This window comes from Pan paniscus, chromosome 5, assembly GCF_029289425.2.
Source record: "Pan paniscus chromosome 5, NHGRI_mPanPan1-v2.0_pri, whole genome shotgun sequence".
Classification (NCBI taxonomy): Eukaryota; Metazoa; Chordata; class Mammalia; order Primates; family Hominidae; genus Pan; species Pan paniscus.
In genome coordinates this window covers 127,547,318-127,575,029 of record NC_073254.2, presented here as the reverse complement: position 1 = coordinate 127,575,029, position 27,712 = coordinate 127,547,318, and the positions used below count along the sequence as shown (strand labels likewise).

Sequence of the window (27,712 nt, the reverse complement as noted above, 5' to 3'; positions counted from 1 at the left end):
ACACATATATATGTTTACCAAATATAAGAACTGGTAAAGATCAGAAAGGAGAGATTAAGTTGAAGTCTGGAGGTAGGTGGATGCCTTATAAATTATAAAATGTGATATAAATGTATATTCTTGTTATTACTGCTATTAATGACATACTATCAATTAATTTCCTTTGAGGCTCATTATATAATATGTTAGATCACAGTTTTAGTTTGGACCCAATTACCACATGGTTCTCTTTTATCAGTCACCTGATGTTGGGAACTGCCAGATGGACACATCTGCTCCGAGGTTTGACTAGACTCTGTTTCACCCAGGCAAAAGTAAGGTTTAGACTGGCCCAATGTCTACAGTGGCTGAAAGACCTGCCCAAGCTGATGGTTTCCGTTCTACCTCTTATTCATGTATAACCATGATCCTCCTGTCACAGAGTCAAGGCTTATAGACTAGGTTATGCCACTTGCTTTGTTAGACACACATTAATGCAGTCAAACTATATAATTAATTCATGCCATTTTGTCAAGCCAATTCACAAAGAAAGAACATTGGAAAACCACACTATTACCTTGTTGGATACCTCCAAATAGTATTTAGTGATTTGGTTTCAGGTGTGATGGATCAGACGGGTCTCTAGAAAGTGTCTGAGGTGATGGAAATCATGCTGCTGTGAGCATTATGAGATTTCAGGTAAGCTGATTTGTGTGTGTGCACAGAAGTATAGCACTGGTATAACAGAAAACCTTTGACTACATGGAGATTTCAGAGAGGCCATTATTAGGTCATTCAGCATATCAAGGACAAAGCACTGATTTACTGGGTTTGCTTCAGAGTGTGCATTTCTGCTTTTTACACATGACAAACCACTGAATGGGATCATTAGACACCACCCTTGACTGGAACCATCTTCTAACACAGGCTGCCTGTGCCCTTTATAACATCCCTATTACATTAACAAGGAGAGCCATGATCTGGTTTCTGCAACTTGCCACAGAATTCTCAGGTCAAGTGTAAATGCATATTACAGAGCACCCTCTGGCATGTATTGTTAATGTCCGCATTTTTAAAAATCTCTAAAAGTCTTCAACTGTGCAAGTGGAAAATGTTTCCAAATCCTCTTACCCCTAACATATCAAATCCCATTGTTTATTAAGTCTGATGTTTTGTAAATTTGATCCTGCCTAGTTTATAGGGGAGGAATATCTTCCAAAACAACCCAAGAGAGTTCTTGAGGAGACAAAAGCAAATCAGGAGAACCTGCTTTCTTGGTAAGAAGACAATTCTAGGATTAGGAGACACAACAGTATTGCTAACCAATTGCAGTTCTGTCTGGGTCATGCGCTATCTGTGGCAGAAACAGGCAAGATGGCAGATGCCCTGGGTTATTTTAATTAATTTAATCATGTGACTAATTGGTCTCTGCTGGGTTTCTGTGGTAACTGCTTCCTAAGTGCTGATGGGCAATTGTGTTAAATGTAGCTTGGAATCTGCACGTAGGGCGCACTGCCTTGGAGAGCCGTGCAGCTGCGCTTGGAAGGTGCCCTGCTGGGCCTCTGATTGTTGGAGTGCAAGGCGCTTACAGCTGCACCGTCCTCTGGAAACAGGGACTGCCTCCCTTTTCTGAAGGAACATTGCTTACCTACCTATGTGGGCGAGAACTCACTGTGGACATATGAAAATGATCTGTGATCAAAAAATACTCAGATTTGGCAAGGATTTGAGAATTTGATGGAGAAGAGTATCTGCAATAAAGGGACAGTGGAATGGGAAAGAGGAGAGAAGGAGAATTAAGGCGACTCTTCTATGAATAATATGCCACCCCAGAAGCTATCATGTGTTATTCATAGCTGTCCAACTGATACTAATAAGCCATCCTTTTAAATGCCTTGCAGGGTTTATCTTTTTTTTTTTTTCATTCTCTTACAATGCCATCTCCTCCTGTCACTGAGAAGGTGCGTGGGAGAACGGGTGGGTGGATGGCCAGTTTTAGAGCACAGTCTACTTCAGACAGATGGAAGGAAAATGACTTCCAAATTTTCTCATGAAGTGGGATGTTTGTGTTTGCGCAATGCATTCTAGCACCTGTGCAGAGAAAAAAATGTAATCACAGATTTCCCTCAGAAGGGGATTTTAAAAAATGTAAAACCACTAACTGCAGCACAAGGATGCTGCTGTACTTGAACGAGGCCTTCCATCTGCAGACCCAGCCAGGCTCACAGAATAATAGTTTCTCCACCACCTCCCACCCCCCATCCCAGCCCTCTGTAGAAAGAACAGTCAATGCTTGCACCATCTCAAAACCTGAAGAGAAATTGCTTCCTATGTCTATTGGGATGGTGGCATGAATGATGATGCGTTTTTTCCAGAACAGACGTGGGAGTCATTTAGAGGGCAATGTTGCTTTTCCTTGACAAATGCCACAATGACCCACCAAACCCACTCTGTGTCCTTTGTGTTCTAGACTTCTGCAGATTGGTGGCTCCAATGGATTCCAGCTCTACTTCCCCCAGCAGCCCTCCCAGACATGAAGAGATGTCTTGGCAAATTAAGCTAAATTGCCTTCATCTAGAAATTTCACATTAGAGATGAACACTTAATGGGCTGACAGTTTAAATTCCTTTCAGAGGTGGCAGGGAGTAAGGAGTTCTGTTAAGTATTACGCTGCATCTGACAAGACATCCAGGCAGCAAGATTATTTAATCCAACATCTTACCACGACTAGAGCTTCCCCACATCCATCAAGTCTCTGTAATGCAAATGGAAGAAGCTCTCCTTAACATCACCAGTTTTGTGACTTTAAAGCCATCCATTTTGAGAGGTCTGGGATTGCTCTAAGTATTGGACAAACTGCAGAAAAACTCTGTCACTTGTTTCTCAAGGCCTACATCCTGGAAGGAGCATCATCTCTAGCTCTCAGGCCAAATGCCCTTTTCTCTAATACTGTAAAGTTTATTACTGGAGGGTTACTCAAAAAATCTGCTGGGAGGCATACCAGGCAGTACAAGTCAAACCCCAGTCTGGCCACGCTGTCCCTCATGCTGGTGGATTTACAGCTCACCTCCACCTGTCCCAACCTCCATTCTAGGCTGCACATGTCAGAAAACCTTCCATCTTCTATCTCTGGCTTAAGGGAAGAAATCTTGTTTGTAGAAGAGAAGATGGGAGCTGAATTCTCTCATGTCTAATGCATGTTACATTATATAGAACTCTAAACCAGAATTCAAAAAGCCCACACCCGAGGCAGGCAGATGACGTGAGACCAGGAGTTCAAGACCAGTCTGGCCAACACAGCAAAACCTCGTCTCTACTAAAAACACAAAAAATTGGCCAGGCACAGTGGCTCACACCTGTAATCCCAGCACTTTGGGAGGCCAAGGCGGGTGGATCACGAGGTCAGGAGTTCAAGACCAGCCTGGCCAAGATGGTGAAACCCCGTCTCTACTAAAAATACAAAAAAATTAGCCAGGCATGGTGGCGGGCGCCTATAATCCCAGCTACTCGGGAGGCTGAGGCAGAGAATCGCTTGAATTGGGGAGGCGGAGGTTGCAGTAAGCCGAGACCACTGCACTCCAGCCTGGGCGACAGAGGGAGACTCCATCTCAAAAAAAAAAAAAAAAAAAATTAGCCGGGTGTAGTGGCGTGCACCTGTAGTCCCAGCTACTTGGGATGCTGAGGCAGGAGAATCACTTGAGCCCAGGAGGCAGAGGTTGCAGTGAGCCGAGATCGTGCCACTGCACTCAGGCCTGGGCGACACAGTGAGACTCTGTCTCAAATAAATAAATAAATAAATAAAATAATAAGCCCATGAGTGGATTTCAGAAAGTCCATGAACCCCATGAAATTATGTGTGAAATTCTCTGTGCATGTGTATTCCCTGGAGAGAGACTCCAATCTGAAGCTTTCTTCAGATTATCAAAGAAGGCCATGATTCAAACAGTTAAACTCCCAGCTCAGATAGTTTCCTTTTTCTTTTTTATTATTTATTTATTTATTTCAATAGATTTTTGGGGAACAGGTGGTGTTTGGTTACATGAATAAGTTCTCAGGTTTATTCTCCACTCCACACCCACCCCATCTCTAATCTGGCTTTAAGTACCAAACTATTTAAATGGGGAAGCCTTAGCTATTATATCTTCATCAGTCTACTATTTATTTATTTATTCATGGAGACAGGGTCTCACACTGTCTCCCAGGCTGGAGTACAGTGGTGTGATCATAGCTCACTGCAGCTTCTAACTCCTGGGTTCAAGTGATCCTCCCTGCTCAGCCTCCTAAGTAACTAGAACTACAGGTACACACCACCACCCCTGATCAGTGGCTGACTTTAAAATAGAATCAGCCACTCTTTCTACTTGGTAGCGAAGATGTTCTCCCATCAACTCCCCTGATGTTGGCCAATCCTTGTGAAGGATGTGCCTCGTGCCATGGTTAACAACACAGCTATGTGGAACAGGCCTGGAATTCATCTCATTTGACTGGAATGGAGAAGACCAGGCTGAACATGGTGAGAGTCTATCCCTCCATTCAACTCCTCCTCCCCTTTGGTCCAGGCTCAGAATGACAGTGAGAAGCTTCTTGGGAGGCTGCCCCTCCTCATTGTCTGGTCTTCCTCCACTCCCCTGGCTTTCCCACCCTTGGTCCTCCCCACCAACTCACCTCTGACTTCCTTTGCTTCATTTTCACCTGATACAACAGCTTCATATAGCACAGCTTAAAATTTGAGCATTCCCTTTTACTATCTGATCAATACACACATCACCTGCAGTTCTCCATCAAGACAAATGCATACTTAAAACAAATTATAAATGGAGCAGCCACTGGCCATTTTGTGATAAATATAACTCTGCTAAGAGAGCCCACAATGAAAGTTGAGAATAACTGATCATAGCTCGGTTTAACTTGGTGAAATTGCAGAGTTAAGGTCAAAGAGAATCCATCCAACGGTGAGAAATTGAAGGCCCCCAACCTACCATGACAATGACATTTCATACCAATATACCTATTTACCTACTATTTTCCAGCTTCTCAGCTCATCAGTAAGTCCCAATCAACAATTGTTTTGTTGTTGTTGTTGAGATGGAGTCTTGCTCTGATGCCCAGGCTGGAGTACTGTGGTACGATCTCAGCTCACTGAAACCTCCACCTCCTGGGTTCAAGCGATTCTCCTGCCTCAGCCTCCCGAGTAGCTGGGATTACAGGTGTGCACCACCATGCCCAGCTAATTTTTGTATATTTAGTAGAGATGAGGTTTCAGCATGTTGCTGAGGCTGGTATCGAACTCCTGACCCCAAGTGATCCACCTGCTTCGGCCTCCCAAAGTGCTGGGATTACAGGCATGAGCCACTGCGCCCAGCCCCAATCAACAATTTTTAAAATGAAATAAAACAGAAAATATCAGAGTGGATCACATAGGAAAATAAGTATGGTATTATTTCATGAAATTTTTATTTCAGTTTTAAATACATATGCCCTGTTTTGTGTATTCTAAAACCTGGATATTTTTCACATTTTAACACTTCTGAAATCATGATTCATTTTGCCCTTGTTTTTAGCCAGGTTGTAGCTGTGACATAATTGTATGAAAATCTTCATTGATACCTTCTGGCAAAATCAAGAAAACGCCATCATCAAAGTGACTTAGATTCTGTGAAACTGGTTATGAGTTTGTGTGTGTGTGCGTACTAAATTATAAAACAAATTTTTTACTACTGGTTCATAATAAATAAAAGCTTGAAAAATAGCATACTAAGCCATTTTACAAAGTTATTATGTACACTTACTAAACATTGATATTTTAATCATAAATGAGACCAGTTTCTATTGCTCTTCAGGCAACTGCAATTACAGCCTCCTCTTGTTACTGAGTTTAGAAACTTCATCAGAGCTGATATATCTGTTGTGGTAACCACCCCCCCACTAGATGTGTGGCCCCTGCAAGTCACTTAACTTCTCAGGGCCACAGTTTTCTCGGCCGTAGGAGGAGGATGTTGGAGAAGTTTTCTACCACCACTTTAAGGTTGCACAGTTCAGGAAATGTGCAGACACATATTAAACTCTTCACGTGCCTGTCAGTCTCTGCATTACTTTATCCATGAGCCCTGAGCCCTGTCTGTTAGATTCTCTGCTTCTTTGCCTCCTTTATCTCCTGAAGACTTCTTCATAAAACATCCCAAGGGCAAAATGATGTCAAAAATCCATTTTTTAAGTTATGTATTATTGTTTCAAGCATTCCTACAAAGTCCGTGATATTTTAAAATGTTAAAGCACAACATGGGAATGACAGTAAGGGTTATGCATTGGTTTTTTAATGTGTGACATGTGGCGCTCTCATTCCTGACTCACATCTTTTTTGAGCCTCACCGTCCTTTTTTCTATCCATCCCATTTCCTGAATCTATATTTTGGTCTCTAAATTAGCATGTGCTCACTCATGCATAGAGCCTGGCCTCTGGGCTGGGTAAGTCACCCTGTGGTGCCCGGGTTCTTCTTACCCGCATCAGTTCCAGCATGCCTCACATCATGTCATTTGTTTACTGGTTGCTCTCCCCATTCAACTGTGAGAGCCTCAGAGGCAAGGACCTCTCTTTATTTATCTTTGTATCCCCAGCCACAGAACAATGCCCTTCATACTGCGGATGCTCAATATTGCTTGTTGAATAAATGCTTAAGTGAATAAATGTGTGGCGTGAAGTCAACTTCCACACAAGCACAGGACAATTCACACGCTCAAACAGACACTCTTCTGAGCAGAAACCACGTCTCAGATGTCTAATTTCCACGGCACTCAGCCCTGAGACAAGTTCCATCCTCTGAGGACCTCACTGAGTTGCAGATTCATGTGCTTGTTTTACAGACACCAGTCTGTACCCAAATATGCATTCTTATGCTTCTCTCTGGCCTTTCACTACCCACACTATTCCAGTATCCTGGTCCAAGCCGAGTGTGGGTCAACTGTTCCTGTTAGCAGCTGCCCTGCAAGGGGGCTGAGTGACAGAAAGGATTATTTCAGCTTTAGGACTCAAGACCAAAATGGAAGCTGCCAACTTCCTTCCTGTCCCCACTGGCCTTCCAGGTGTGGAGAGGAGGGACCCCATGGGTGCCAGGCTTCCCAGGAATGAGTAAGGCCCATCTCTCCATGTCTCCTCCCATGCACAGCTGGGTTAGAGTAACATGACCATAGCTTACCAGGCCCCTGGACATCCCTGGAGAGTGCAGGTGATAGGGGTTAACTATCACGGTTGTTTTGACATAGGTTTTCTCCAGTACATCACCCCATCTCCCTACACACATAGGGAGAAAGAAATTGAGGTCTATATCACCTTTACTTGCCCCTGATCAAACATTTAGCCAAATATCTAGGCCATGGAACATCAAGCATCTCCTTATCCAGAGCTGAATTATGTGATCATAAAAAATTAAAAATTAACTGATACTTACTAAGTACTAAATGACTACATTAGAAATGTAAAAAAAAATGAGCAAAAGGGCTTGAATGAGGAGGGGAGCTGTACTTCTGGGGGAAAGGAAATATAAAGTTCTAACTCCATTTACTCTGGGGCACTTTAACTTTCTTCTTTCATCGCATTTAATGCAAAATGACACCCTAAATGAAACCCCATAAGGCATCTAGGGTTTTTTTTTTCCTGAGTTTCTATTTAATTCTGGTTATTTTGATTTAAGCTTCTATAATCAATTTGTGCTTCAATAATACAAATAACTTCTATGAGCTCCACCCCAGTATAGGGCTTGGGAGTATGCCTCTTTATAATTAATTCTCTGGATTTATCTGTTTTTTTGTTGTTGTTTGTTTGTTTGTTTTTGAGATGAAGTCTTGCTCTGTTGCCCAGATTGGAGTGCTGTGGTGCGATCTTGGCTCCCTGCAAGCTCCGCCTCCCGGGTTCATGCCATTCTCCTGCGTCAGCTTCCCGAGTAGCTGGGACTACAGGCACCTGCCACCATGCCCAGCTAATTTTTTTGTATTTTTAGTAGAGACAGGGTTTAACCATGTTAGCCAGATGGTCTCGATCTCCTGAACTCATGATCTGCCCGCCTCGGCCCCCCAGAGTGCTGGGATTACAGGCGTGAGCCACTGCGCCCGGCCGGTTTATCTGTTTTTAATTCAATTTATTTATTTATTTATTTATTTTTTAGAAATAAGGTCTTGCTCTGTCACCCAGGCTGGAGTGCAGTAGCACAATCACAGCTCACTGCAACCTCAAACTCCTGGCTCAAACAATTCTCCTACCTCAGCCTCCCTAGCAGCTGAGACTACAGGTGTGCACCATCACACCTGGCTAATTTTTTTTATATTTTGTAGAAACAGAGTCTTGCTATGTTGTCCAGGCTGGTCACGAACTCCTGGCCTCAAGTGATCCTCCCACCTCAGCCTCCCAAAGTGCTGGTGTTACAGATGTGAGCCTTTGCACCCAGCCCTTAATTCACTCTTTAAGTCAACTTTGATTGTGCTGAAATTTGGGAGGTCAATATTCTTTTCTACTTATTAAACAATTCATGATAAAGAACGTTGAAAATTATATTATAGGTTGGCTGGGCGCGGTGGCTCACGCCTGTAATCCCAGCACTTTGGGAGGCCAAGGCGGGCGGATCACGAGGTCAGGAGATCGAGACCATCCTGGCTAACACAATGAAACCCCGTCTCTACTAAAAATACAAAAAATTAGCCAGGCATGGTGGCGGGCGCCTGTAGTCCCAGCTGCTCGGGAGGCTGAGGCAGGAACCCAGGAGGTGGAACTTGCAGTGAGCCAAGATCACGCCACTGCACTCCAGCGTGGGCAACAGAGCAAGACTCTGTCTCAAAAAAAAAAAACAAAAAGAAAATTATATCATTGGTACATGGTTTTCTCTGGTGCCAGTAGGCCAGGAGATTGGGGATTCCTTTTGTTGTTGTTGGTAAGCAGTATTGACTTGATGTCAGATTTGAAGTTCTATTAGATTTACAGCAGTGGTGTCTGCTCCTTTACATTTGATTCACAAATCCCTCATACTCAATGAACTCTCAATGGTACCACTTTAACTAGAAGTAAAAAGTCATCAAACTAAATCATGGGACTGGGTTGTAAGTCTACCTTCTCTCCCTTCCATTCACCTGCAGTAGTCTAAATCACTCCTTCCCTGAAGCATGCCTTATCAGCTGTGCAGTGCAATAGAAGGGGGAAAATGTTTTCCCAACCCAGAAACCCATCAACTTGGACCCCGAAGCATGACATCTGAACACCTAACTGCAAGACCAGGAACAGCTCACAACTACTATCCATGATCATTAACAACCTGCTTGCATTTCCAGGGCTGCCTCCATGGATTAATGTATGTACTATGTATTAAACCATCTGCCATGGAGTCTGACCTAGTCTTTCCCCATTGTGGCCAACTGCAAAGGTTACCCCTGAGTGTTAAGAGGCTGAGTACACTTTGATTACATTTACATTTACCAATTCTTTAGTTTTATTATTAGTTCTTTTGTCCTCAACAATATACCTTTTCAGGCTTTTGTATCCCATATTTGTATAGCCTGCAGTATAATAAAAATACATTTAATCCTCTGTGTCAACTCTTTTAAAGTTCAGCGTTAGCCTTTTATAAAAATCAGGTTCAAGAAGAATGAACTACACGTTTCCTGTGAGAAGGGACATAGCTTGATTATCAGCATATTGTTTGACGTACTTTTGTCTGCTTTTAAAAATTGTCTTTAATGCAGTCAAACATTTAAACGTTAATTTTTTTACTCTAGGCAGGTAACACAATGAGCCCCCTACAGATGGGACCAAGTTCTCCTCTCTGGGGATGCTGAGAGTCAGCCCATATCAGGGACGTGAGGATTAAAACGTTTTGTTCCCCTGTGCTCGCTGATGGCTGAGTGAATGGAATTGCATCTGATGTCAGGTTACCTCATTATATGTATATATTTGTAAGGGTTTCTTTTTGGGCGGAGGGTAATTCTCTGTGGTTTTTCAAATGAAAGCAACTAAGAGAAAGTAGTGAATGCTACCTCCTTCCTGTCATCTACTGCCAAATAAGCCATCAGTATTACCAAGTGACACTACTCCTAATATAAACCCCTGGGATGGTACACTATTAATTTCTCTACTCTGAGGAATATCATCCACTCCTTCCCCAGGTTCTTAATCCAAGGCTGGGCTTTATTCCTCGTCTTCAGTTGTTTATGTTCCTCAAGGGTCTCTTCAGGAGGAGTCAGCCAAACTCTAAATGAATTACTTGGATTTTTGAAAATCCAAACAACTTACCTTACTTTTTTGCAAGGCTATATTTGGTCATTTTTATTTAGGTTTGTATCAAATGCTAACTCAAGACATAAATACTGTTTTTTGTTTGTTTGTTTTGTTTTTCTCAAAGGAGCCTCCTCAAATAGTGACCCTGCAAACTTTGTACTGTTCTGTCATTCCTTAGAGTCTGGCTTTTCTCAAAATTATGATAATGGACACTCACCCATTTCAAATCCAGAGGCTTTCTGTGTGCACATGAGTGCAGGCGCCAGCATGCTCATGGGAAGATACTTGGAGGACTGCATCCAGGATGCAGCAAAGCAGACCCTTGAGAGAGGCTGGATGCCCTTGCACCCCAGTGACTTCTCCACTCTCAAGTATACGTGCTATTTTTAATGCTATCAGCAACATCATACTTTATTTCCTTCATATGTTTTGGACCCTCTGATTTACAGCACTTAAGCTTCTCAAATTTGCTTCAACTGATTTTCCTTAAAGATTCAAATCACTGTTTAAGTTGCAAAAAATCCTTATAAAACCTGCTCTACATCACAGATTGATACAGGACAGGGAAGCTACTCCCAATTGCCCATATACGGCATCTTTCTCTTACACTGCTTCCTAAGGTCCTTGGGGCACAGCTTCTGATATCCAATGTCCATGCGTACAGTCTTCACTATTTTTGGTTGCTTTCCGAAATGTCATCTGTGTGCCCTCTCCATTTCCCATTGGTCTTTAACACGTCTTCCGAATTTCCTGAGACGGATTTTTTACTTTCTAAAGGATGCCTTTTTAGTACTAATAAAACTTTCATACTTGTCTGCTTAATCACGCCAGCTTTACTGTCCCCTTTTTCCTTTTTGTTTTTGGCTCAGAGGTATATGAACCATCTGTGCCTCTAAAACAGTTTGCTTAAATAGCCTCCAGGCAGATTTTATGGTTTTTAAGTTTTTTACTTTAACCTTCAGCCTGCTGTTAGCCATTTTCAGCACAGTTTTAAAATCAGCCTCTTTTGGAAATGACTGTCATTATGTGTGGCTTTCAGGAGCTACTAGAACTGGAGAGGAGGCTGCTGACTCCAGCTGAACTAGAGTCCCTGGTTCACAGTCACCTGAGGCAGGTAAAGGTGTAGCTAGCCTTATAAGGGTCATCTCTCCCATCTGGCATCTGAAGAGAGATTCAGATACCTCTCATTAGCAATATCCATGTCCACATCACCCAGGTAAGACCCAGGAAGATAAAATCTGAATTACTTACCTGCCTATTTATTTGTCACTACATTTCTATAGAGTTGTCATCATGACTTTAGGTACTAAAATTACATGCGAGGCTGAAACAAAGAATACAAAGAAAGGGAGGAGAATCCCTTCCTTTCCGCCACACCATTGCACCACAAGAATCACCCTCTGTTGCTGTGCCAGCAAACATGCTGTTCTCTTTCCGTTTTATCACGATTGTCTTGCCTAGGGACCTGAGTGTCAATCAGCAGTTCTCTGTCCTGGAATTCATCATTACCCAAACTTTCTGTCTGCCCTTGCATTAACGTTAACGTAACTATATAGTTCTCTCCATATGTAACAAAACTATATCTCTTCACCACACCTAGTGGTGATGAGGGTGAGTATCCGCCCTTTCTGTGGCTCTTCCCAGCAAAAAGTGACTTATCTCATTTATCTTTCAACCACATTCATCAGACAGTAATTACACTATTCTCCTCTCTCAAATCAGTGCATTTTTGCCCAATCTTTTCTCTGCTGTCATTGTTGCTTTTCTAGTACATTTGATAGTTAAGAACACTTAAGCTCTTACAGTTATCATTGTGATTATTACAGTATTATGATGTATTTATAAAATGCTTCTACCTTCAAGAGTTACAAGCGGTATACTCTCCAAAATGATTTAGTATTAATGTGCTAACTCTATAGTCCATGAAGCTGATCGAAAAGTCAGAGCAGGCAGAGGCCAGCAGGCAAGCAACGAATCCCCAAGGATTGGTAGAATGAATGAATGAATGAATGAATTTGCAAACAAATGGATAAATGGGGTTATCATTCCAGGGAATATTTGTTTGTTCAATTGTTCTCTTGTTTGTGGGTAAAGCGCCATTCCTTCATAAAGAACATGAAATTAGCAAAGAAAGCGCATATCAATGCCAAAATTAGAAATCATACTGTGGTGTCCTCAGCCCAATAAGCTCTTCCTTCTCTCTTTCCTTACTTAACACCTCTTTATCCTTCAGATTTCAGTGCTAGCCCCACTTACTCAGGGAAGCTTCAAGATCTTCTGACAAGTCAACTCACCCTGATAAAGGTTCTCATGGGACTGTGCCCAATACTATCATGGCACTTGCCACAGTGACGACTTCACATTTGCGTTATTATTTAAATAAACATCTGTCCCTCAATGGACTATAAGCTTCATGAGGGCAAGTACCAGGTTTTGTTGGCCACGGCAACTCCCATAGTTACTATTCAACAAATATTTGTTGAATGCATAAATAAATAGATTAATTAATAATGGTGAAAGCTGCAGTCTTCAAGACTTCTACTCCTTTGCCCACCTGAACTTGAAGCATTTAGCCTCAGACTGTGTCACAATTCTTCTGAACACTTCTCTTTTCCTTCTGTTTAGCAGACACAGTTTTCAGCCACAAAGAAAGTAGCTTCAATGTGTGGACGAGTTAACTCTTGATGGGTAACAGCAGCCTCATCCCATCAGACTTCTACTCCAAAGCATCTAGCTCCCCACATCCAATACAGTCCTTGGCCAGCCTCTCCTAGGCCACTTACACTGAGGAAACTATATTCTGAGCTATCTGCTGCTGTAATGGCACCACTGTTCCTATTTATAAATGGGAATAACAGCTAACCACAATCCCTTTGTTTTAGTTCTGTGCAATCTCATGTTCTAAAGTCTGAAAAGAGTGGAAATAGTGATCACATCAGTCCTGATACTAGAGCCAATGTTCTAATAATCAGGTTTCTCAAAACAGCTGGTGCTGGGTAGAAGAGGTGGTTCATCTAAGGACCCTATGATGACGGCTAACCACATTTTTATCTTTCAATCCACTTTGGATTATTTCTCCCACATGTCAAGGGTAGACAGGCATGACACATCCAACGTGTAAAGAATTCAGCCTCATGAATTAACCTCAGGAGATCATCTCTCTTTCTCTCTAGGGGGCATTTGCTTGCATCTCCCATCAGCCATCACTCTGGTCCCCTCCCTAACAGTTCCCTGACTTTCATTCTGGTAGCTACCCCTCCCCATGCTGCCCATGGGCTTCAGAGGAAAATGAGCTCAACCTGAATTTCAGAGGGAAGCCCTGATTGGCTCATGCTAGACATTCCATTGCTCTCTCTCGTCATAGCCCACCCCCCCAATTCAGGTATGAGCATGTAATGTAAGCATAGACAATGAGTATGAATTTCAAGACTCTTTTTTTGGAATGCTAGGCCAGAGACTCATTCCAGAGGATGTCAACAAGAAAGTGTGTAGCCCTGATTGCTGCTAGCAGCTGTCCCATGACCACTGGGGAGCTTGCCATGAAATGTGGCCAACACTTTACATGGAAGAATACAGAGATGGAAAGAAATGGGACTGTGATAAGACCACTGTGCTGCTGAATCAACCTGCCCCAAAGTACATACTAGCTTGGGACTTTATAACTCCAAATGATATCTTTTATTGTTGAGGTCTTCTGTTACTTGTATTAAAAATCCTGACACACCCTACAAGTAATCACCAGACTATACCTACTCTCAGAATAAAGCTGACATCAAAATAATCCCTTTACCCAAAGATGGTCCCTTCAAGATTACCATCTCTTTACCATAATGCTACCTCTAAGGCTAGAGCTTGAGAAGGCCCGTGGATGCTGTAGGTCTCTCAGAGCAAGAGTTAGATTCTGTATGGAGCTTGCCTTCTGAGGCCCTAACCTCTCTACCGGGTTGGGGACAAGCCCCACCTGCCCTACAGAAAGAAAATCGCTGTGTCAGAACACTTACCCAACAGCATCCCTCCCTGGTGCCTTTCCTCCCACACCTTGCCCAAAAAAAAAAAAACAAAACACACAAAAAAACAAAACACACACACAAAAAACTAAATTGGTTCAACACACTTTTGCTACTGGGAAATGTTTCATAACTACTAATGAATAATTCAGTGAATAAGATATTTTTAGTTTTCTATTGCCAGACACACCCAACTTTGATGTGAATGCTGTTGCCTTTCTTACTCTTCAAATCCCCCTTGCATACAGGATCCTGAATGTGTTACTTCCGTCACAGAGGCCCAATCAACAACAAAAATCAGATCATATCACCCATCCTGCTCAACAGCTTCCAATAGCTGCCATCACACTTAGAATGAACTCCAAACTACTGCCTCTCCAGCCTACGTCATTTGGCTTCTCACCACCTTGATCATTCCGCTCCAGACATCTGTACTTCTTGCTGCTGTTCAAAAATGCCAAGACTGTTCCTGCCTGAGGACCTCTGTTTCTCACTCCCCCTTCTCCACAGGACACTCTGCTGCCAGCTCCTCACACACAACTAGCTCCGTCACTTCCTTCTGTCCCCAGCACACGTCACCTCCTCAAAAATAACTCCTGTGATCCTCAGATATGAAACAGCAGCCCTTCACTAGCCCTCTCCATCACTCTGCTTTTTATTATAGCACTTTTTCCTACCTGAAATCATATTACAAAGATATGTTTAAGCCTGTATATATCATCTATCTCCCCCGCTAGAGTGTAAGTCCCTTTAAGACAGGGACTTTTTCTCTTGTTCAAAAGTCTACCCACCAAGACTAAAACATGCTTAGTGCCGTATACAGGCTCAATATATCTTTTTATTTTATTTTTTAAAGAATGAATGGATGATTAAATAACAAGATTTTTTTTTAAGTGTGGCTAAAAACAAAAAGCTGTAGGGAGGTACTTATCTCCTGTTGGGCAAATTCCCCTTTTTCTTTGTTATCAATTTATATTGCTCCACTTATGAAACATACAATCCTACAGTTTATCACAGAAAGTGTCACATCCTTCAAAGATTCTCCTTATAACAAAGATTTAGATGTGCAATCATAAAAATGCTCACCATATTTTAAATGATATGAAATCATTCTATCAAAACAGATTATAAGATAACATATCATTTATGAGATCCACATAAAAATCACTGCTTTACCATGGAATGTCTGGCAAAAGGCCAGCGAAAATTTGCAGTCATAATATCTCAAAATTCCTATTACCCATTGAGCCTCCAAAATATAGTTATTGGAGTGGGAGTGGGATTAATTAATGCTAATTAGCTAATCAAGAAAGTTAAACATTAAGAAAGTTTAAGTTTCTGTGACAAAAATCAGATGCAAAATCTTTGAATTACGTCATAACTTCTACTATTTCGATGGAAAAATAATCATTTCAAGTCAAGGCACTTGTTTTTCTACAATCAAAGGTGGTTAAATACCTTTAAATACATTTCAACATATTTATGAAGGAATTATCCTACATGTCTCCAAAGCTCTCTCATAAATCAGTATAATGTTTCCAAAGCACATTTGGAAGTACAAAATTCATATCTACTAACTATATTTTCCTCTATTCGAAGATGAATTAAGCAGAAAATACATTAATGTCTGAATTTATAATAGGAGTGGTTAACCCTCAACCACAGCAAACTAATGAGGAATATTTTACCATGGAAAAATTAATCAGGGCTCTCCAACACTATGCAATTTGACATTTTGAGGACTTAATCAGGAATGGATTTTATTCCGCTATTTACTTTTCATCATGGGGATGACTTACAAAGACACTACCTGTTAGAACAAATATAATTCTTGAGCTTAATCTTGTCACTTTAAAGAAATTTATTTTAAATAATATTCCATAGTTTAAAAATAGTCCTCGCAGAAGCAACATTACTAAGATTATGTCATTTCTGGGCCAAATTCAGCTCTCAAACATTGAGCAAATATCAACATAGACACAGTGAGCCTCAGAAACTGAATGTGACTAAACCTCTGTTAGCAATGAGACAACACAACTTCTGGGAGGTTGTGACTGCTGGACATGGACTTCCATCCCCAGCCATCGATTATCACTATCTTTGTTAAAGACTACAGGAGTTTCATTTAACTAGAGTGCTCAGTAAATTGCAGCAGAGTTCAAGCATCTTTATGGATTCATTAAACCATTGATCTGCCTCACAGAGCTTGTAGCAGAGCCCAGCTCTGGCCCACAGCCTGTGTTTACAGAGAATGCAATAGACTGATGTTTGTAACCTCCAAAGGCAGTCTGTCAGTAGACATTAGATTCCACTGTGTGCACAGCCACCCTAAGAGTGGATTGTAACATAGGGAATTTCCCATTCTCAGTCTCAACTGCTGGGACAGAAATGAAGTGACCATCTGTAGCTAGATTTTCTTTATTCCATTCTAATCTGTGATAATATAAACAAAGAGCAAAGAGCCCAAGGAACAAAGAATTACATATGGCTTGGCCAGTTCACACTTCTGTTTATGTGTACATAAGCTATCCAGAGGTATTGAAAGGGAGGAGAAATTAAGATAATCACAGGCATGCCTATAGCTTGGATCCCCCATGGGGCCTCTCGACTATACTAGGCATTGTGACCAGACATTGCAAAGGTGTACAAGAAAAATTCAGGACTTAATCTACTATCTTAAAATATCTCAAGGCAAGCCACCTGCCCTTTTATGCCTGCACTTATTCAGATACTTAACATTTTTAACAAAGCACTGAATCAACAGAGTATAACTACTATTCCAGGAAAAAGAATAATCATTATCTCTTGGTTTCTCAGGACAGTTCACCAAGCACTCTCAGAACCTTCTCCCTCCTCTGTTTTTTATTAATAAGGTCTCACAACACCTTCCTTTTTAAGTCAGGCACAAAGAGTAACTTTGTGCTGAATGCAGCTTATGATCAGAGAATCACATCAAAATGACCTGTAAGATAATTCTTTAAATGCTCATTCTTCAGATAAAGCTGAACACTGTTAGTGGCAAGGTGAGAGAGCTGGAAATGTAAGTGACTGGATCAATAAGGAGAATGTTCGTCCCAAATAAATAGATCCCTTCCTGATCATTTGTTTCACTGAACTACCCACTGCCCAAACAGACAGTCGGACTATGAACTCCAAACACGCACATTCATCACTCTGCAGAAGCAGTCACCAGAACACAATGTGGCTGATGCAATCTGACATTGTGGTTAATGTTAAAAGGGAGCGTGCCTTTTAGATGGATTGGATAATTACCGGCAGTTCCGATGAGAAAAAACTTGATTTAAGTGAACAGCATTAGCCGTCACCAGAAGGATGGCCAGAGATGTACTATGTCTGAAAATTAACATTCCAGCATATACGTCAATAGCACTGTGTATTGATCCCCAGGTGACCGGATTCTGATTTATGAAAAACTCCCTCTCTTCCTTCCGCTCACTGAAAAATGTTGAACACAGACTGGGGCTTGAAGCTATTTCGAGTTTTCATCAACTCTTCACATTTAATCTAAAATATCTAATGTTATTCAGAAACTGATGTCCATTCTGGCTAATGGGTTAGAATTATTGCTGTTTCCTTCACAGTCTCACAACATGTGGCTCATTAAAAACTAGAAGTGGTTGATGTTCCTTTCAGTACAAACCTACTTGCCCCATGCTGTGTTCCAGGTATCCCTTAGACCAGAGTTTCTCAAGTGGTTTTCAAGTGTTTTGGTGAACATGAGGTCACATGCCTCTCCCCAAGCTTCTGATGGCTTTCTAGAGTACTATGTCCCACCCTGTCTGCAGAACCTCTGCCTTGGAACACTTTCTAGCTCTCCTCAAGAGCCTGTGTGTCACTTTAAACGGACCTACACTTTACTTCACTAGCCAGAACTTTCCTGCTCTAACCCTACTCCCAAATGTGTTTCCAAGGACTGACGTTTACCCCTCCTCTGTGATTGCTTTTTCCAGCCTCTCATTTGCAGCAGCTCATCAATATTCCATTCTGTATTTCAAAATACAAGACAATAAGAAACACTTGGGTTTGTTGTTCTTTTCCCCAGAGCTTTCTGAGAACACCCGTTTGCTATGACCAAAAGGGAGCTCAGCCACTGGCCTGCAGACTAAAACCCTGGGAGGAGAAGCCACTATACACATGAGGCAGTGGATAGGCTTTATAGTACAGTACTAAGGAACACTGCAAAACCAAGCAATCATCCTGCAGGCCAGGGTGCAGCTGGACAGATTCAGGAGGCTCACTGGTGGCTGTTAAAACCAAGGGGAATCCACAGGAAGAACCCTGGGGCTCCCCAGGTGCATTTACTGGTGGGCCAAAGATATTTGCCAGCAACTGGCAAAAGCAAGTATGTGGCCTGAGCTTCAGGTGGTCAGGGGACATTAATTGCAAGTAATTTCTTAATGTCCTTCTCCAAGCCTTCATGAATGATAGCCATTTTGCAAATTAAATCTTGCAGGTATTTAAAGGAAAAAGAGTAGACAGGTTAATCACTAGATTAACAGGGCAATTGTTACACATTTCTTTTGTACTACTTGGTTCTATAATTAAGTCTGAAACTGAGAAATCTTTCCCAGGATATATTCAACTTTAATAAAAAGACAAATAGACTATGTCTAAATAAAATATAACTCCAAATAACATGATGATACATGCTAATTAGAGATGGGTTCTTCCAAAAGAAATGTCTTCTAAGAAGAGATCGCTGTATAACCAAGAATATAGTTTGAAAGTAAAAGAAATGCCAATAACACAATATTCTCCTCCTTGAATATTTATGTTATTATTATAATGATTGTTAGGAAATCTTAATGGCATCATTTGCAAATGTTGTTTCTGTCTATATAATCTTTTTCTTTTTAATGCATCCTTATCCTCATCTCTGAGCCACATTGGTTTCTTCCCACTGTGATCTGCTGGGGAACCACAATATTATGATATTGAAGAAGTATTTCGATCTTTTTTTTTTTTTTGAGATAGGGTCTTGCTCTGTTGCCCAGGAAGGAGTACAATGGCACAGTCATGGCTCACTGCAGCCCCAGCCTCCTGGGCTAAGCAATCCTCCCACCTCAGCCTCCTGAGTAACTGGGACTACAGGTGAGCACCATCACAGCCAGCTAATTTTTGTATGTTTTGTAGAGACAGGGTCTCACTCTATTGCTCAGGCTGGTCTTCAACTCCTGGGCTCAAGCAATCCTCCTACCTCCACCTCCCAAAGTGCTGGGATTACAGGCATGAGCCATGGCGCCCGGCCTTTCAAATTATGAAAAAACTAGAACAAGGAAGCAAAACTTTGGTGCTCTTAGGAATTTGTGTTTACTTGTAAATTATCAACATTCCGAATCCATAAAGAACACTAAAAACTTGAGATCTGAACAAGAAAAGTAAACAATCATCCTTTACATTGCCTGCAGTGGCCGTTTGTCTTGACTTTTAATTTCCTTCTTGATTTTTGGATATTAGTTTGGACAATAAGATATTTCCCATGTAAAAGGAAAGAGATCAAACACAGGCCATTTGGAAGTGACTAACATTTGTGGTCTTGTTTGTTACTCCTTTTTAGAGGGATAATGGTTACAAGACATTACTCCCTTAGGAAAGAGTATTTTTACGTGTGCACTACTATGCAAAGTAAAACTGGTGTTAGCAAGTTGGACTAAATGTTTTCACAAGAGTGTAAAATCACTAAGGAGTCTCTGCAACTTTCCAATTCCTAGATGAATTACAAGGACAGAAATGCTCTCAAGTCCAAAAATGGGCTGGGAAAAGAGTGAGCTATTAGTTCCCTGAAAAGTCTCCAATACATGAAATAATGAGATTGACATCCCATTGTCCATACAATGCCCACAGACTACATAAGTATTTTTCTTACCCGTTGTTTCAAAAACTTTTAAGCCAGCAAATAAGCCTTCGGGGATAAGGACCCTACAAAATATATTATGAATTAACACTATCCACTTCCTAGAGCCAACATTCTGAAATGTGTAAACTAGTAGTTAGAGTCCTTAAGTGAATACAGCTGTGATTCATGGTCCTCTCCTGGCAGTGTTGAGTAGAAGTATTTTGAAGAAAGCCTAATATTCGTAGCAATCCAGACAACTCTTCAAATAAAAATTTAAATTCAGTTAAAAATATAACCTATATACTATATAGGTTAACCTGGCTTCAATCCATCCCACCTTATTGCATAGTGACAGTCTGTGAGAGATGTATGTGACACTTTCAACCCGCCCCATTAAACAGAGAAACCCAAAGAGAAATGAAGGATTGAGAGGCAAAAGAAATTTCAAGAGCCCATTTTCAGTGGGCCATCATTTTGAGAGTTGGGTTATTTTTGTCCTTGTTTTCAGCAGCAAATCAATTCCTGACTCTACACCCAAGCGTGTGTGAAGAGAAATGCACAGAGACCACAAGCACAGCTGTCCAATTTATATTCACAAATGCAGGTGTTGCTCAGACACAAAACAGAGGTCAGCTGAATACTGCTCCTAATTAGCTACCTTTTCTACTAGGATTTTTCTTTGTAAAGTTATGCATGCAATTTGGGTTCAACTTAGAGACCATTTTTAGATCCCACCATGCTATCCAGCAAGAAGCGGGCTGTCATAAAGCATAATTTACAGCACAGTTAATTTTATGTTTTTTTAAGTCTACACTATACCTAAGGCAAAATTCTGTTCTGCACACACACACATTATTCACTCTGTTTTCTATCCACTTCTCAAAACTTAAAAAAGGTGGAATTTAGCCAGAAAAAAAATCTGTTATGTAGGAATGGGAAGAATTTTGCCCTTTTTCTAAGATTAAGAAAGTCCACAATTTAATTAACAAGGACTAAGGACTTTGTTAAATGATACAAGAAGAGAAGTAGCTATTTGCTATTGTCTTCAGTACGGAACACCCAGGGGCTTATTACAAGCAGTTCTTAGAAATGGCAGGATGGAGACTGGTATCTAATACAATCCATTAGGAAACCCAAGCCCTAAATGAAATGACCACAAAATCCTATCAGTTAACAGAAATGCAGCAGCTGTACATGTTTATTGTAAGACAATATAATATTATAACAGAGATAACACTCTTCAAAATTAAAAAAAAAAGAAGCCAGCAAATGATATGACTAGTTTATTTCTCTATTTGGAAAACACACACACACACACACACACACACACAAGAAGTCATAGCACGTCAGAGCTTTGGGATATATAAGGAAGGATGAAGACTGCAGAGAAGGGAGGAATTGTTTGTACACTAACAGACAACTGGGATCAGCTGGCAAAGTCACTGGCTAAACACCAAACTGCTGCAACTTCCAGGTTTAGCAAGATGTTCAAAGACATACCCCAATAACTCCTGGTAGAAAGTGAAATGTGATGGTCCTCCTCCCACTGCTGACTTTACCTGCTGTAAGTATTTCAAATGCTAATTCCTATCCTGGCTCCCAGTTATCCATTTTTCAAAAATGTACCCTATGAAAGTTTAAATTCAGTTTGACCTTAAACTTTATAATGATGTAAACAATATAGATATAGATATGGTATTCTGGAGTGTTTTTCCAAATGGAATCAGGTGCCGTTCTTCAAAGGCTCACTATAAAATACAGTTTGCAAAATATAACATGTATCACCAGGATTGTGACAAATCCGTCTTGCTTGATTTTAGTCCCTACAGGCAGCCCATCAAGATTCAGACCCATAACCCTTCAGAATTATAGAAAGACAAAAAGCCCTGTTCTATAGCCATCTTCTGGGATGGAATGCAAAGTATTTTGTTGTGGTAAGTAGGGCTTTGAAGAAGAAAGCACTGGGCCCACTCCTGGGTTTGTTACTCCAGTGCTCGGCATTCAAAACGGGAGCCCCGGGGTCTCGGAGATCATTTTAATCCCCCTATATTAAAACAAAACGTGTCTCCCGTGCATCGTTCTTCCCACCCTCCTCCCCAGATTCACTGGCTCCCCCCAGGGGAAAGTGAACTTGACTGCTGACAGTCCCAAAAGAATTCCAAACAATTTCCTTACTTGCCTCTCTGTTTCAGTGAAGATTATGAGCCTAACTCTTAGAGACTGCTACTAAAATTCCACCCTGCTGAATTCTGCAGCCTAATTCTTTTGGCATTATGTTTTTTGGCAGAATGAATGTGACCCAAATTTTCAGGAGATAATTTGCTGCAACAGTGCCTGCAATGCAGTGAGCCCATAATTAGCATTTCAGGATTGCAAATATCACACTTTTGGAAAAATAATAATTGTTTGCTTCAAGAAAGAACAGATTTGGATCTTGTATTATAGAAATGGAAACAACAAAATGTGGACAATTTTAGTAAAGATTTTATGAATTAAGGAAGCTTTACATATCAATGGAAAATAACTGAGGACTAGCAAGTTACCGCAGTAGTTGGTGGCAAAGGCTACAGCAGTTCTTTAAGGATTCAGAAAATAGTTGTGTGCATGTGCGTGTGATTGTAAAAACATCATGCATTCCATTTCCCATCCATGGTGGCTAACACTATTCAAAAAGGACATTTTCAGACCTGGGATGTCTTCAAAACAAAACAAAAAAAAATTCTAACGATGGCTTTTCCTGTGTTTACCCACCACGCTCCTCACAAATGCTTGGCTGTGTGAGCAATGTTGTTTCACGTATTCATGATTTCATCTTTTCTCAATATCAATCAGCTTTAACATAAGATGTCAAGAGAGACTTGACATTTTTCTTGACAAGAACTCGTGGGCCAGATTTTGAAAAGAGCAATAGCAGTATTTCCACTGGGTACAAGAATTAAACTAAGTGGGCTAAAACTTTCTGGCCATGCTTTTGTGGCTAATTACTTGGCTTTTATATGAAATATCTACCACTTATCTTTCATGTACTCAGAGTGCAGTCTGCACTCTACTGCTGGAAAGACACTGGCCATGAGGATACCAGCTGTGATCACAGTGTCCTCATCAGATTCATTCACCCTCTCAGAACACAAACACTAAGGCAAGAGAAACACATTAGAAGGGGATTCCTTATTCCAAAAGGTTAAGCATGACACAAAAGGGGAATCAACAAAACAGAGAGAATAAAAATATAAAAGTAAAAGGTGCGCAGTGTTTTCCGCTAGAAGCTATGAGGCACATGCGCGTGTGGGCTGGTGAGGCCTGTGGGGGGCCGCCTCTCTCTCCGGTGCTCTTACCTTATTTCTCTTGAAGTAGGCTCGTCGGCAGGCCGCAAAGCACTTCTCGCTGCAGAAGCTTTTCACCTCACTTCCCATACTCAGGGAATAGCGCTTGATTCCCACTTTCTGGCACCAGGCACACATTATTTGTACATTTGACACATCATCTTCTATAATAAAAGTATAAGAAAAATGTTCATATCAGAAGCAAACATCCCTTCAAATTTAGACACACCCTGAACCTGACAGAGCTACCCAGGCCTGATTTTAGTTTCTGGACCTTGGAGGAGAAGTGCTTTTTCTTTATCTCTCTCTCTCTTTCTCTCTCTCTTTTTTTTTTTTTTTTTTTTTTTTTTGGCTCCTAAGTTTCCAAAAGACATTTACTTAAAAACCAGAGCATGACTGCAGGGCCACAAGGGCTCCTAGGGCTTCTTAGCCTGGTTTAAAAAAAAAAAAAAAAAAAGCTTCATCTGCCTAGTTAAACCAGCCCCAGTACTAACGAAGCTTGTAAAATAACCCATTTCTTCAAAGGTCCTGTGAAAGCCTGCAGGATCTGCACTGGGTGGGACAATTTGTAGGGTGCTAACTTACAAATGGAACACCCTCATGTGAACCTTGACCAGACGCCAGGCTCAACCATGGCATGTTCCCTATTACTGTTAAATGATATGTGCTATTGTTTACTCTTGCAATGTAATAATTCCCAAGCAACACGTTTAGTCAAAAAAGGAAAGATGTGCGTGGCCAGATTCTGGCAATGGAAAGGGACAAGCCTGGCTCGCTGAACAGACTCTGACAATGCAGCCTTCCGGCACCGGTGTCCTAAGGGAGATGCAGGCCTGATTGAAATTCTCCTCCATGTGATGTGGTTCATGGGCCCTGGATGGAGGGATGGTAATGGGAATGTCAGATCATTCTCAGCCAGATTGGTGGTCCTCCCAGTCCCTCATGTCATGTCATGGGGTTGCTCAGAATGAATTTAGGTGGTTTGCAAATATTTCCATTATTTAAATTGTATTTCTTTTCCTTTGTATGAGAAGAAAACAAATTTAACTAGCATAATGAGCCCATGATATCACAAATACTACTGCTTAAAACAAAGGATTTTAAAGTGAGTCAATTAGTAAAATATATTCAGTAAATCATAGTGCAGGTGGTCAGAAGTTATGACAAACATTATGATGGTGATATTCAGGTCTGGGAAAAACTGGCCTCTGAGGGGTGGGTGGGGGTGAATAAAAGGAAACTTTAAGTAGACACCTAAGTAATATTTCCTTGTTGCCTCTTAACGGCTTTTGCTACATCTTGAGTTTTCTCTGTCCTCCCAATTGATAGTGACTGTGTGTGTGTGTGTGTGTGTGTGTGTGTGTGTGTGTGTGAGAGAGAGAGAGAGAGAGAGAGACTGATTGCCACATCTCTTCTTCCTTTGTGGAATTTTTTTTTATTAACCCACATTCATGCTCCAGACATGAATGGTAATCATAAAATCCCCAACAAGCACTCGTATAGTGTTGTCTGATTTCTGGATAAAATCCCCCAAAGACTAATTGCTAAGCAAGGCCTGGTCCACGAGTTGTTGACATATTCAGGGTTCATAGAGTCTGTCATGCAATCATTTCATTTCCAGGGAAAAGATTTGGTTTGAGGCAGTGTGGTCATCAGCCTGCAAAATTAGAAGCAAACTAATTTGTAGTGCAGAGATATGGCTTTTTTCCCCCTGAGTATCACCACTCAGAACTATGTGCAGCATTTTATTTACCTCAATGGAATAAATATTGCCATTTTAATGACCTTTTAGTATTTCACAAATTACATATTGTGATCTATTGTTATCAAGTGAGATAGTATAAAAAATGACCTTTGATGTCAGTCCAACATTTTTGATAACTTTCTTTAAATGGTATAATATGAAATCAAATGTCAAACAATTACTGTATTTAATAATTTGTTCTATTCAAAGCAAGCTTTTTGATATTTCAGGAATATCCTTAACAAAAAAAATTTAAAAATAAATAAATAAAAGCAAGCTTTTATTTATATTTTACATGATCTCTAATATGGCATCTCTCTACATATGAACATTTTACATGGTATGAAAAATTAGCAAAGCTTTATAATTTACCTTGGTGTATGGAGGAGTTTTCTTAGATTAGAAAGAGCATATATTTTAAAATAATCACCTATCTTTACTAAACTAGATAGCAACTAATAGTTTCTATTTTTCCCAATTGATAAGATACTTTAAAATCTTAAATTCCTGAAAAAGAAGATACAGCAGAATTCTCATAAATTATCCACTGGCAGTAAGCTTGATTCTGGTGAAATCTGTAAGGAAAAAAATTTATGCAGGAAATCACCTGGCCTCACAGTTTAATGAGGAGACCCCACTTCCCAAGGAGCCATTTTAGAACATGCATTAGGTCCCCCTCATTATTTCTTCCTTTAAATAATCTGATTTGGGAAACAAAGCATAAAACTGTTTAAGTCCTAGATCTTCAGCTATAATGGACCAACACTGAGATGAGAAAGAATAGAGTGCAAAGCTATTCACAAGGCCAGGCGCTTAGCTTGCAGCTTGGACCTGGCCTGAAGGAATGATGCTTGAGGCCAAAGGGCAGCTCCGGGGTCTTTCTCAAGCTTCAATCCATCATCACCAGACAGACCCACTTGTCATTTTTTAAAGGGAGGCAAGAATACTTTCTTACAAAGGACCTAACAAACGAACAAAAAGGTAGAATTTTAAAACAGATTATTTCTTATAAATCATTCTTACTACAAAGCAACAATATGAGATGAGACCAAATACATTGTGCACTTTTATATCTGGCTGCTGGAAAAACTTCTAGAATGATGGTTAGCATCTGCCTTGTTAAATAAGTCAACGCTCCCCGCAGTTTTTCGTACAACTCCATTTCATAAAGGTATATGCTTTGGGAAAAGCCCATCAGATTTCTCCTTTTCTAGTATTAAACTGTTATCAGCAGCTAATGATCCAAAGAACAGTCTGATAATTGGGTTATTCAAAAAATTTAAAAAAACATTTTCCGATATTTCAGGCATTCTAGATTTATAAGTCTTTTATATTAGTAACAGATTTTAGAAACTAATAAAGAACTGTGATTATCTAAATTAATATTGTCAGCCAAACTATAGTTCAAAATTCTGTCATCAGACATGAGATGGTGTCCCCATCTTATGACTGTACCCCTAGAAAAGTGAACACTTCTTAAGTGGTTAAAGTCAAAAGGATCGGTCCACTTCAACACCTGCATCTCTTTCTACCTGAAACACGGAAATGAAATGCATGCTTTACAATAAACATGGAAATGAAATGCATGCTTTACAATGGCAAAATAGAAGGTTTCAGCACTTTAACTTTTCTAACTTGATCTGCTTTAAATTTTTTTTTCTATTTAAAAAAATATTTCTTCAAGCTAGGGAAAACCTAATTACCTGTCTTACATTTTGGCTAACGGTCTGTGCCATTAGAGACTTGAGATTACCTCAGAGAAGATTCACATAACAGATTTTTACATGACATTACCTTACAGCCATCAGCCTGTGCATTTTTATAATAAACAATACAACAAATGTAAAATGTTTACAGCATTAAATCACATTCCCAAAGAGAACGGTTTGTATAACATAATTTTCATATGATAATATCATATAAATATGTATCAGTCAAAATAAGCATATTTCAATTAATCATGAAAAATTTGTACCACCTCTTTAGAATTTAATTAAGCAGAATGTTTAAGGCATTTTCTTTCCAATCTAATGTTCCAAGAGCTATAGAACATTTTTCTACTTTACATCCCAGAAGTTCAGATTACTCCAAGATGAAATCAAAATTGTATTTATTTATTATAGTGCAGAGAAGTATGAGATCAAGCATTTCTGGAATGCCCTGCTGAAGTTGTTTGAGAAATTGCCTTATCTGGTGACTTTTAAAAATAAGGATGGCCATTGGTCAGTGATCTTCTTGGGGCATTTAAATTGGCTATAAACATGTATACTAACTTACCTGACCAGTGCCCAAAGAAAATCAGTAGGGCATTAATGGACTCCAGGCAATTAAACTGTAGATTTACCACCCCTTTGTAACTTTCATGGGAGTCCAAGACTGAGGGGAAATTCCGAAAGTATTTGCTGGGACATCTATCTCCTCCAACAGTTCCTAGAATGCACACATCCAGATAATCAATGAAAGACCTGGATTATATTTGAGACAAGTTACAAGGCAGTCTGAGGAGACTCCTGTGTGTTCCCCATGCCATGAAATGACATGAAATGG

The 27,712-nt window shown here is 40.4% G+C and overlaps 1 protein-coding gene across 2 annotated transcripts in view; it reads right to left on the bottom strand.

Annotated features, from left to right (window-relative positions):
* Window positions 1–27,712, bottom strand: part of SOBP (sine oculis binding protein homolog) — a 145,357-nt gene that overhangs the window by 78,458 nt on the left and 39,187 nt on the right. For both annotated transcript variants that reach the window (XM_034962648.3, XM_008978065.4), the window contains exon 4: window positions 23,434–23,585. In XM_034962648.3, coding sequence (XP_034818539.1) covers window positions 23,434–23,585 — 152 coding nt within the window. The remainder of the gene's footprint in view (window positions 1–23,433; window positions 23,586–27,712) is intronic.